We start from the raw sequence: 11,459 nt of genomic DNA on the forward strand, positions 1-11,459 counted from the left end.
GACCAAATATCCATAAAACGGGTACTCCAGAAGGCAAAGAGATAAGTAAAGGCATAAAAATCTCTTCATGACATATTAGGTGAAAACTTTCAACTTTAGAGAGGTATTTTGACATAATCAAAAAGATTTAAGATCAGATCTACTCCAAGGCACATCATACCCAAATTGGTAAAACTCAAAGACAAAGGTAATATTCTAAAAATGGCAAGAGAGAAACACCAAGTTACATATAAAGATTACCCCATTAGATAACATCAAACATCCCAAATGAAAAAACTGTAGGCAAGGAAAGAATGGGAAGATATATTTAAAATTCTAAAAGAAAAACAATTTCAGTCAAGAATACTACACTCAGCAAGATTATCAGTCAAATGGGAAGGCAAAATAAAATCATTCCCAGATTAAGAAAAAAACGAAAAACAAACAAACAAACGGAATGAGTTAACCAACACTAAACCAGCTCTTCAGGAAGTATTTAAAGGAATATTACATCAGGAAAACTAAAGAAAGAGAAATATATAATAGAAATAAGACAAGACAAAACAACTAAAACAAAAATAACAAAATGAAAGGGATAATTTAGTACATATTGATAAGAACATTGAATGTTAATGGATTAAATTCCTCAACTAAAAGACACAGATTGGGTTAATGGATTAAAAAATATAGGAACCCACTCTATGTTGCTCATTAAGAAATACACTTCAGGGACCAGCAGTTAGTGTAATGGCTATGTCGCTGGACTCCCACGTAGTCGACCGCAGTTCAAGTCCCAGACCTGGTGGCTTAAACTCAAGCTGGGTGCATGTGCGTGTGTGCCCAAGATCCCGAGAGGAGAATGGAGGAGAAGGGATTGTAGTGTGGCCATCCCCCCTGGGGGATGATTTCTTGCTTTCTGTCTCTCTGTCTCTCTCTGTCTTTCTGGCGAGCGCATGTGCCCTATAGCAAAAACCTCTCAAAAAAAAAATACACTTCATTGACAAAGACAGAATGAACGTGAAGGACTGGAAAAAAAATCATTTCATGCAAACAACAAAAAGGCTGATGTCACAAGACAAGATAGTCTGTAAGATAAAATGGTAAAAAGAGACAAAGAAGGACAGTATATATAATAATTCTAAAAGGATTAATTCATTAAGAAGATATAGCAGTTATAAATATTCATGCACCCAACACTGGAACAACCAAGTATGTAAAAGAGAGAGAGACTGCTAGATCTGACGGGACAGATAGACTGCAATACTCAAATTGTTAGGGATTTCAATACCTGACTGTCAACACTGGACAGGTCACCTAGACAAAACATAAAAAAAGAAAAAGGACTAATTGATACTTTAAACCAAATAAACCTGACAGATATACAGGAAACATTTATTTAAAATACACTTTTTCTCATCTTCACATGAAACATTTCTGAAGATTAACCATATGATAAGGCACACACAAAAAAGTATAGGAACTGCAGCCAGCATCATCTTTTTTGTTTTGTTTTGGAGAAATTTTTGCTATAGGGTGCGTGTGCTTGCCAGAAAGACAGAGAGAGACAGACAGAAAGTGAGAAATCACCTCCCCAGGGGGGATGGCCATGCCAAAATCCCTTCTCCATTCTCTTCTTGGGATTTTGGGCATGCATGCACACGCGCCCGGTGTGAGTTTAAGCCACCGGGTCCAGGACTTGAACCATGGTCGACTACATAGGAGTTCAGTGACATAGCCGTTACGCCAACTGCTGGTCCCTGCAGACAGCATCTTCTGTGATCACAGAAATTAAACTTAAAATCAACAATAGAAAGAACCCTCAAAGATACATAAAAATGTGGAAACTGAATAACCTACTCCTGAACAACTTGCAAACTACTGAAGAAGACTAAAATCAAAAGATTCACGGAAAGGGACCAGCAGTTAGTGTAATGGCTATGTCACTGGACTTCCACGTAGTCGACCACGGTTCTAGTCCCGGACCCAGTGGCTTAAACTTATGCCGAGTGTGTGTGCGTGCGTGCTCAAGATCCCAAGAGGAGAATGGAAGAGAAGGGATTGTGGCGTGGCCATGTCCCCTGGGGGGGAGGTAATTTCTCGCTTTGTGTCTCTCTGTCTCTCTCTGTCTGGTAAGCACACGCGCCCTATAGCAAAAAGCTCTCCAAAAAAAGAAAAAAAAAGATTCATGGAAAGAATTGATAAGTAGCCTTTGGAACATAGTGAAGAAGGTATAAGAGAGAAGTTCATAGAAATTAGTGTTCAGGAGAAAAAATAGATGGTGAATAAATAATTCGACATTAAACTTCAAGGAACTGGAAAAGAAACAACAAAAATCCCCCATAATTACCAGTAGAAAAGAAATAATAAAGACTAGAACTATAATAAATGAACAAGAGAATAATAATACACCCCCCCACCCAATAAAAAAAGAAAGGCTGTTGTTTTATTTTGTTTAGAGAGAAATTTTTGCTATAGGGTGTATGTGATTGTGGAAGAGACAGAGGTCAAGAAATCACTCCCCTGGGGGATGGCCACACCAGAATCCCTTCTTCATTCTCCTCCTGGGATTTGGGACATACACACACATGCGCCTGGCATGAGTTTCAAGGACTTGAGCATGGTTAGCCATGTGGGAGTCTAGTAATGCAACTATGTCACCTGCTGGCCCCCAAAATGCTGTTTGTTTGTTTGCTTGTTTTAAGAGGTTTTTGCCTTAAGGTGCATGCACTTATCAGAGAAAGAAAACAGAAACAGATATAGTGAGAGAGAAAGTGAGAAATCAATCCCCCAAGGGGGATGGCCATGTCATAATCCCTAGTCCTCTATTCTCCCCAGATCTTGGGCATTTATACACACAGACACGCAGCATTATTTTGAAGCCACCACGCCCGAGACCTGAACCACAGTTAGCCATGTGGGAGTTCAGTGATGTAACTGCTATGCCATCTGCTGGTCCCAAAGCTGGTTTTTTGAGAGGATAAACAAAATGGACAAACTATTACCTCAACTAATCAAGAAAACCAGAGAAAGGAACGAGATAGATAAAATCAGTAACATAGCTAGTAATATTATAACAGATATATCAGAATTCAAAAAAAAATTATGAGAGGATACTATAAGCAACTATATGCCAACACACTAGCAAGCTAAGATGAGATGGAAAAATTCCTGGATATGTTATGCAGGCTGAGTCAAAGAAATAGAAAATCTTAATAGACCAGTAACAAGCAATGAGATTGACTCAGTAGTAAATAGTCTCCTAACAAGGAAAAGTCCAGGTCCCATTGGCCTCACTTCTGAATTCTAAAAAACTTTTATAGAATATTAATACCAATTGTCCTCAAACTATCTGTAAAACTCCAAAAGGAACAAATCCTTCTAAAATCATTCTATGATGCTTACATCACCTTCGTACCAAAATAGCTACAGATCAACACTCCTAATGAATACCAAGGCAAAAATCCTTGATGAGATACTAGCAAGCTGAATCCAATAGCACATCAAAGAGATTGTACACTATGACCAGGTAGGCTTTATCCCAGGGACACAATGATGGTTCAGCATGTGCAAAACAATAAACGCAATACATCACCTTAAGAGAAGGAAAGATGAAAAGCATCTGATAAAATACAACAGCCATTCATAATCAAGACTCTCAGCAAAATATGTATAAAAGGGACATTTCTCAACATAATAAAAGCCATGTATGACAAACTCATTGCTAATATACTAAATGGTGAAAGGTGAAAGCTTTCCCACTAAAAGCTAGAATAATTAAAAAAAAAAAAACCTGCACACTTTTTTCATTCCTTTTCAAGATGGTGCTTGAAGTCCTGGCCAATGCTATTAGACAAGAGAGCAAAATAAAAGGCATTCAGATAGAAAAAGAAGCTTAACTGTCCCTATTCACAGGTGACATGATTACATACATAGAAAACCCAATGGAATCTACAATAAAACTCCTAAAAGTGATTACTGAATTTAGTAAAGTATTAGGATATGAAATCAATATATAAAATCTATAGCATTTTTGTATACCAACAATGAACAGACTAAGACAAAATTGAAGAAAGCAGTCCCATTTACAATAGCCACATACACCTAGGAATAAACTTAATGAAAGAGGTGAAAGACTTCTACAAGTAAAATATGAAAAACTGAAAAAAGAAATCAAATGTAATAGAAAGAAATAGATATTCTTTGCTCTTTGATTAGAATATTAAATGTAATCAAAATGTCAGTCTTACCCAAATTAACTTAAATACTCAATGTGAGTTCCATCAAATTACCAATGATATTCTTTATCAAAAGGAAGAAAACAATCGTAGAATTTGTCTGGAGTTAAAAAAGACCCTGTCTCACCAGGGCAATACTGTGCAAAATGAATAAAGTAGAAGGTAATTCATTATCCAATCTCAAAATATATTATAAAGTAGTGATAATCAAAACAGCATGGTACTGGCACAAAAATAAACACAAACTAATGGTATGCAACAGAGAATCCCAAAATAAGTCCAAGTAATACAATCAACTGGTCTTTAGCAACGTATATAAGACAATACAGTGGGGAAAAGAAAGTCTTTTCAGCAAATGGTGCTAGAAGAACTGGATATCCACTCATAGAAAAATGAAACTGGACCGTTATCTCTGACCATTAACAAAAATCAAATCAAACTATAAAACTACTGGTAGAAAACTTAGGGAATACATTGGAGTAAGTAAAGATATCTTAAATAAGACCCCTCAGGCATGGGCAATAATCCCCAAAAATAGATAAGTGTGGTTACATTGAGCTAAAAAGTTTCTGCACCACAGCAAAGTTAAGAACAATTAGAGTGAAGACGGAACCCTCAGAATGGGAGAAAATATTTGTAAATTATGCCTCAAACAAGGGACTGATAACCAGAATATATAGGAAACTAAAGCAGCTCACCTACAAAAAAATTGATTAATCAATTAAAAATGGATAAGTGAGCTACACAGATAACTTTCCAAGGGAAGCACATGAACAGACAAAATGCATTTAAAATATTCATTATCTGTTATCATAAGAAAAACACGAATCAAAACCACAAAGAGATATCATTTAACCTCAGTTAGAATGGCTAGGATCAAAAAAATAAAGAACACCAAGTACTGCTGAGGCTGTGATGAAAAGGAAACCTCTTACACTGTTAGTGGATATTTAAATTAGAACAGCCTCTGTGAAAAACAATATGGAGGTTCCCCAAAAACCAACAAACAGAACTATCATATGACCCAATAATCCCACTTCTTGGTATTTACCCGAAGGGTAAGAAAACACTCAGTGGATAAGACACTATCATATTCCTGTTTACTGTAGTATTATTCATAATTGCTAAGACATGGAACCAACCTAGGTGCCCAAGAACTGATGACCAGATTGAAAAAAAAAAATATATATATATGGTGCATATACACTATGGAATACTATGCAGCCATAAGGAGCAAAGAGATCCAGTAATTTGATTCAAAGTGGATGAATACAGATTTAAGTGGAGTAAGGCACATTCTGAAAGACACACTCTATATCCCTGTTCAGTATATACTGAAGATCTGCACTCTATGGCATAAATGGAAAGATCCAAAGATACGATAGTAAGGGGGAAAGTGTAGAGACCAGAGGTTGTAAAGACGGGGTGTAGATGGTAGAGGGTGGGTGAAAGGGACAAAGGAACCAAACAATTAGTAGACAAAAGAATATTAAGTTCTCTGTTGCAAATGATGTAATGGTAGTACTCTTGATTTGACTGTCATGTACAACATTTACACTTTGAAAACCTATATCGTGTGCTATAGAGACGTACAATGATAAAATGTAAATTTGAAAACAAGGAAGAAAAGAACTACACATGGATTTGAAAAATTATTGCAACAAAACAAAGTCATACTTTAAAGAGTCTATATTAAAAGCAAATATCCCAAAGTACTTCAATCTGCTTTCCTATATTTCTGAACAATCTGTAGTGAATAAGTTACATCTGTGAACAGAAAGAAATACACTTTGTTTAAAAATTGCAATACCCATCCACTCTTTTAACCTTAAAGGTAGGTTAATTTGCATGATGATTTTCTTAGAACTCCTGAAGCTTTGATCTCTGCTATATTTGATTGAATAGTAAGTACTTTAGATTTTAGTTTTGATTTTGATGCATTATGAATATTTTAATGTTTTTATGATCATCAAACAGAACAATGTGGGAAGGCAGAAGGAGAATACACAGAAGATATTTTAATATGCCACCGTGTACAGGGGTTTCTGCTGCTCTGTAAAAATGCCCTTGCAAAGAAGTGTCATTTACATTTGAGTTCTACAACTACAGGGAAAACAGCCTCATGCACTCATGAGGACTCCAGCATGCACACATGTGCATCACCTACGCACACATTCACACACAGGTACAGTTGTGCCCTGTCCCAGTCTTGCCAAGCATTCCTATGGTTGCTTCTCTGACCTGTCCTCCACTCTTGGAGGCCAGAAACACCACCATGCCTGCCTTGAGTACCATGGGGAAGGAGACATGGACAGGGCAGGGTTGTGGTATGTGTGCCCTGGTTTCATGTGTGGGCAGACAAGATGTACACACACAACCATATCTGCTTCTGTCCTACTGGCTCTGGTAAGAACCAGCTGCTCAGGGCCGGGTACAGCCTGTGACTACAGAACATGGCAATGATATACTCAATTGCTTTTTCTTTTTGGAGAAAGGTAATTATTCTTAATTCACTTCGTTCACAAAAGGGTAACAGCTCTTTTGGCTATGGCAGTTTCAAGCACAGTAGAACTTACTGTTAGTAGTGAAGATGACTTCCCCCTCATGGGGCATGGGATCTGCATCCTGGACCACCTGCAAGGCTCCCACAGTCCGGACAGCAGGGTCCAAAGTAACGGAACTTTCATTCACTGTTGTGTCACTGGCACCTGTGATCTGATTGGTGGGTGGACCTCCCAGAGAGCCCTCGAAGTCGGTAGGTAGATCGTCCATGCAGTCGGCATTGGGCTGGTGGGAGTGGAAAAGAATTCATTCTTGGTGCACACCGTGAACCTTAGAGGTGAAATATCTACAGTACAACTATTTTGTCTCAACGGAAAACTAAGTTCTTTACTGTTTTCTTCTGGAGCTACTTTATTTAGAAAAGGTCCATATATAATAGTTTCTGTAACATTAGCATAAAAAGATTTTCCAAGATACTCTTTCCAGAGGTTCCTTTTACATCTAAGCAGGAGCCACAATCTCGCTACATTGAAAATTACTTAGGGCTTGTATGTAATATTTATTTGTGATGACAGCTCTTCCTTACATACAGTATTTACTGTGCACATAAGCCATAGCTGGCAGCCTGATCATTATCCCCGAAGACTCATGCATTATTTACAAATACACTAATGATATGAGACTAGAAAAGAGGATAGAATCCGACTCACTGTTGATTAAAGATACATGCATACAAACACACAAAAGCACACGGTAAGGTTATTTTTTTTTAAAAGGCAAAAGCCAATAAACCATCTATAGAAAAATACCCCCATGTACTTAACATGGAATTGATCATACATTAGTCAGATCTTCTAAATGAAATCTTAGAATCATAGAACTAGGGCCTTGTTCAATAACCTCATTGCAGGGCTCTCTCTTCCTTCCCCAGACCGCTGACCATCCCCTTTGACGGCATAGCAGGGAGACCACTCGGCCCTGCAAGGCCATCTACCTAGGCTAACACAGCTGGGCTCCTCTATTACTAGGCAGTACCTCACTCTGCGAACTTTACTCTTTAGCATTGGTTTTGTTGTTGGAAGCAAGGGTGAATGCATTTATATGTATCTCTGCTACAAACAGCTTTCTAAATGACTTTCAGTTGTTGTGTAGCTACGTGACTCATAGCAGCACATGTAGCTAAGCTGCTATGCTTGGTGGGCTTGGTGGGAGGTGGAGGTTTGATTCCCAGTCTAACCTAAAGTCAGGACACAGTGGCATGCACCTGTAATCCCAGCAAGTTGAGGAGGCTGAGATAGGATTGTGAGCTCAAAGCTCATCTTGGCAGCATAGCCAGACTCTGTCTAAAAAGGAGCCAGGTGTGGTGTGCACTTGTCCCAACTAGAGAGCTGACTGTGACAGTGAGACTCGGTTTTAAGAATAAAATTTTAAAATGATCTAAAAGATGGCGGTGGGCCAGCTTGTGATATAGTGGTTAACATGGCCTGGTCTGATGTGACCAACCCAATTGCATGGTTTATGTCCCAGACCTGGTGGCCTGAGAAACACACTGGGTTTATGTGCATGTGGGTCCAAAGTCCGTAAAGGTGGGAGGGATGGAGGACAAGGGATTGCAGAATGAATAGATGAACATTCCCCAAAGTGAGTGTGCTCTTTCTTTCTCTTCTGTCTCTCTAATGAGTGCACACACCTTCTGGCAAAATTTAAAACAAATAAGAAAAAAAAATGGTGGTTGTGGAGGGGTATGATCTTAAAGGAATTTTTTTTTTTTAAGAGAGATTTTGACTAGAGGGCATGTGCACTTGCTGGAGAAACAGAGACAGAAAGCGAGACATCACCGGCCAGGGGGATGGACACACTGCGATCCCTTCTCCTCTTTTCTCCTCTTGGGATTTTGGGCACACATACACACCCAGCATGAGTTCCAAGTTGCTGGGCCTAGGACTTGAACCACCATTGGCCATGTGGGAGTCCTGCGATATAACCATTACACCATCTGCTGGTCTTGGTCTTAAAGGAATGTTAAGAATAGTTGTTAACTTTTTTGGTCTGTTCTGAACTTTGTCTTGAGATGATAATGACATCATTCCCCCCTCTTTTTAAAAATTTGCCAGAGGGTTGGCTGGAAGAAGGACAGAGAAAGAGAGAGAGAGGAAAAGTGAGAAAGCACCCCCCAGGGGATGGTCAGGCTGCAATCCCTTCTCTATCTTTTCCTCCTTTAGGGATTTTGGGACGAGTGCACACCACATCTGGCTCTTTTGGGGCACATGTACCTGGCATGTTTCATCCAAGCTGCCGGGTCTGGGAATTAAATTGTATAGTTGGTCATGTGGGAGTCAGCCACCTAGCCAACAGGCCACAGGCTGGCCCAAATGACATACTTTTTATACTCCCAGTGTATTTGGAAGACGACTGCCAGATGATTCTCAGGATTAGGTGAGGAAAATTTTCAGCTGACACTGACTGAGTAAGCATCACTACAGCTACTATGTTTTTAAAGCTCATTAAAAGAGAAAACTGGGCCAGCAAGTGGCATGGTGGTTAATACACTGGACTCCCACATGACTGAGTCCCAAACCTTGTGACTTGAAACTTACATGTGTGGGTGCCCAAAATCCTAGAAGGAAAATGGAGGAAAAGGGATTGTGGTGTGGCTATCCCCTGTTGTGAGTGATTTCTCACTTTCCTTCTCTCTCTGGTGATTGCACGTGCCCTATGGCAAGCACCTTAAAAAAGAGAGAGAGAGAGACAGAGAGAGAGAGAGAGAGAGAGATAGAGAGAGAGAGAAAACCTAGGGCTGGTTTGTAATGGTTAAGGGAGAGAACCTAGGGCTGGTTTGTAATGGTTAAGGGAGCTAGATCCTGACTCTGGTAGCTTGAAGAACACACCAGGCAAATGTGTGAGCCCAAAATCCACAGGATGGAGAAATAGAGGAGAAGGGATTGTAGGGTACCCCACCCCATTATTACACCTGAACGTAGTCATTTGTAATGTTGATATGTTTTTTGAATCATTGATCCTGGTTGTTGACATTGTCAAGTATTTTCTTAAAATTCTAATGCAGTGTGTTTCTTTGCTCTTAATTTGCATGCTAGTGGGAACAGGACTCTACCTTTAATGGAGAGGGTAAGAAAGAAAGGGCCAATTAGCTTGGTGAGACTGTCAGTGGCAGCAATCACAAAAACTTTGGCTTGGATAAAAATATTTTTTGAGAGATATTTTTGCTGTAGGGTGCATATGCTTGCTAGGAAGACAGAGACAGAAAGTGAGAAAGTGAGAAATCACTCCCCAAGGGGGAGGGCCACGCCGCAATCCCTTCTCCTCTCAGGATCTTGGGCATGCAGAGACAGAAAGGGAGAAATCACCCCCGGCCTCCCATGAGGGGATGGCCATGCCACAATCTCTTCTCCTCCACTCTTCTTGGGTTCTTGGGCATGCACACACATGCACCTGGTGTCAGTCTGAAGCTCCCAAGTCCAGGACTCAAACTGTGTTGACTACATGGGAGTCCAGCGCCTTAACCACTATGCCACCTGCTGGTTCCAGACAGTCCAAACTTATAGAACCTCAGTTTATGTCTACCTTATTATTTTTTATTTTTATTTATTTATTTTTTTCATTTGTTATAGGGCATGTGAGCTCACTGGAGAGAGAGAAAGTAAGAAATCGCCCCCTTGGGGGATGGCCATACTACAGTCCCTCCTCCTCCATTCTCCTCTTGGGATTTTGGGCATGTACACACATGTGCCTGGTATGATTTTCAAGCTGCTGGGTCCAGGATTTGAACCATAGAGTCAGCTCTGTGGGATCCAGTTGCCTTAAACTCTATGCCAGCTGCTGGCCCTATATCCACTCTACATAAATCATCAAAAAGAATAATATTTTGAAAAGAAACCAAATGCATATCCCTCTAAGAGAAGTCACAATCATGATATTTAAAAAGATATCAGATGCCACCTGCAAGTGAACCTGGTCGAGAAATTTAAATTTAGGTCAGCATGGGGAAACTCCTCAATAAATCAACTCTAAACAGTCTGTGTCCTGTGAAGACACCAGCTGCTCAGGAGTTTTCTCTTCAATAATAATCCTCCTCCTATTCACATCAGGATAATGGTGATAGTTGAAAGTGTCGGCTAGCTAAAGAAACAACCAGGTTATGTGGTACCACGGAGGAGGATGCACTGAAACTGATCTGTGATCCTTCAAAGACAGACGCAGGCCTGACTAGGTAGAAAGCAGGGTGAAGCACTATAATGTAGAGAAAAGTATAAAAACACTTCTGATGACAAAGAACTCCCCACCCCTTTCCGTTCAGTATTGTATTTCTCTTGGCGAAGCATAATGGAAAGAGATACCCATGGTTAGGAGAGTTCCATGATCCATGATCTGGGCTTTCACTCTATAATTCACTCACTAGAGAGAATCATTTGCAAAATGAAAATGAGTTCACAACTCCTGGCTTTCAACTTATATTTATCTGCCTTATGGCACCAGCAAGCTCAGGGCACTAAGTTAAAAACAACAAACAAAAATAATAAACTATCCAGAGAGAATCAAGAATAGTTAGTGAGTTGACACTGTTCAAAAGAGAATCAGGGTGGGAACCAGCAGTTAGCATAATGGCTATGTCGCTGGACTCCCACGTGGTCGACCGCGGTTCACGTCCGGGACCCGGTGGCTTAAAACTCACACCGGGTGCGTGTGCGTGTGTGCCCACGATCCCGAGAGGAGAATGGAGGAGGA

General features: G+C 39.9%; 1 protein-coding gene across 2 annotated transcripts in view; it reads right to left on the minus strand.

Annotated features, from left to right (window-relative positions):
* RNF150 (ring finger protein 150) overlaps positions 1-11,459 on the minus strand; it is a 320,502-nt gene that overhangs the window by 69,421 nt on the left and 239,622 nt on the right. For both annotated transcript variants that reach the window (XM_014586323.2, XM_014586324.2), the window contains exon 6: positions 6,791-7,001. In XM_014586323.2, coding sequence (XP_014441809.1) covers positions 6,791-7,001 — 211 coding nt within the window. The remainder of the gene's footprint in view (positions 1-6,790; positions 7,002-11,459) is intronic.

The sequence above is a fragment of the Tupaia chinensis genome, unplaced genomic scaffold, assembly GCF_000334495.1.
Source record: "Tupaia chinensis unplaced genomic scaffold, TupChi_1.0 Scaffold000127_2, whole genome shotgun sequence".
In the NCBI taxonomy this organism is placed as follows: Eukaryota; Metazoa; Chordata; class Mammalia; order Scandentia; family Tupaiidae; genus Tupaia; species Tupaia belangeri.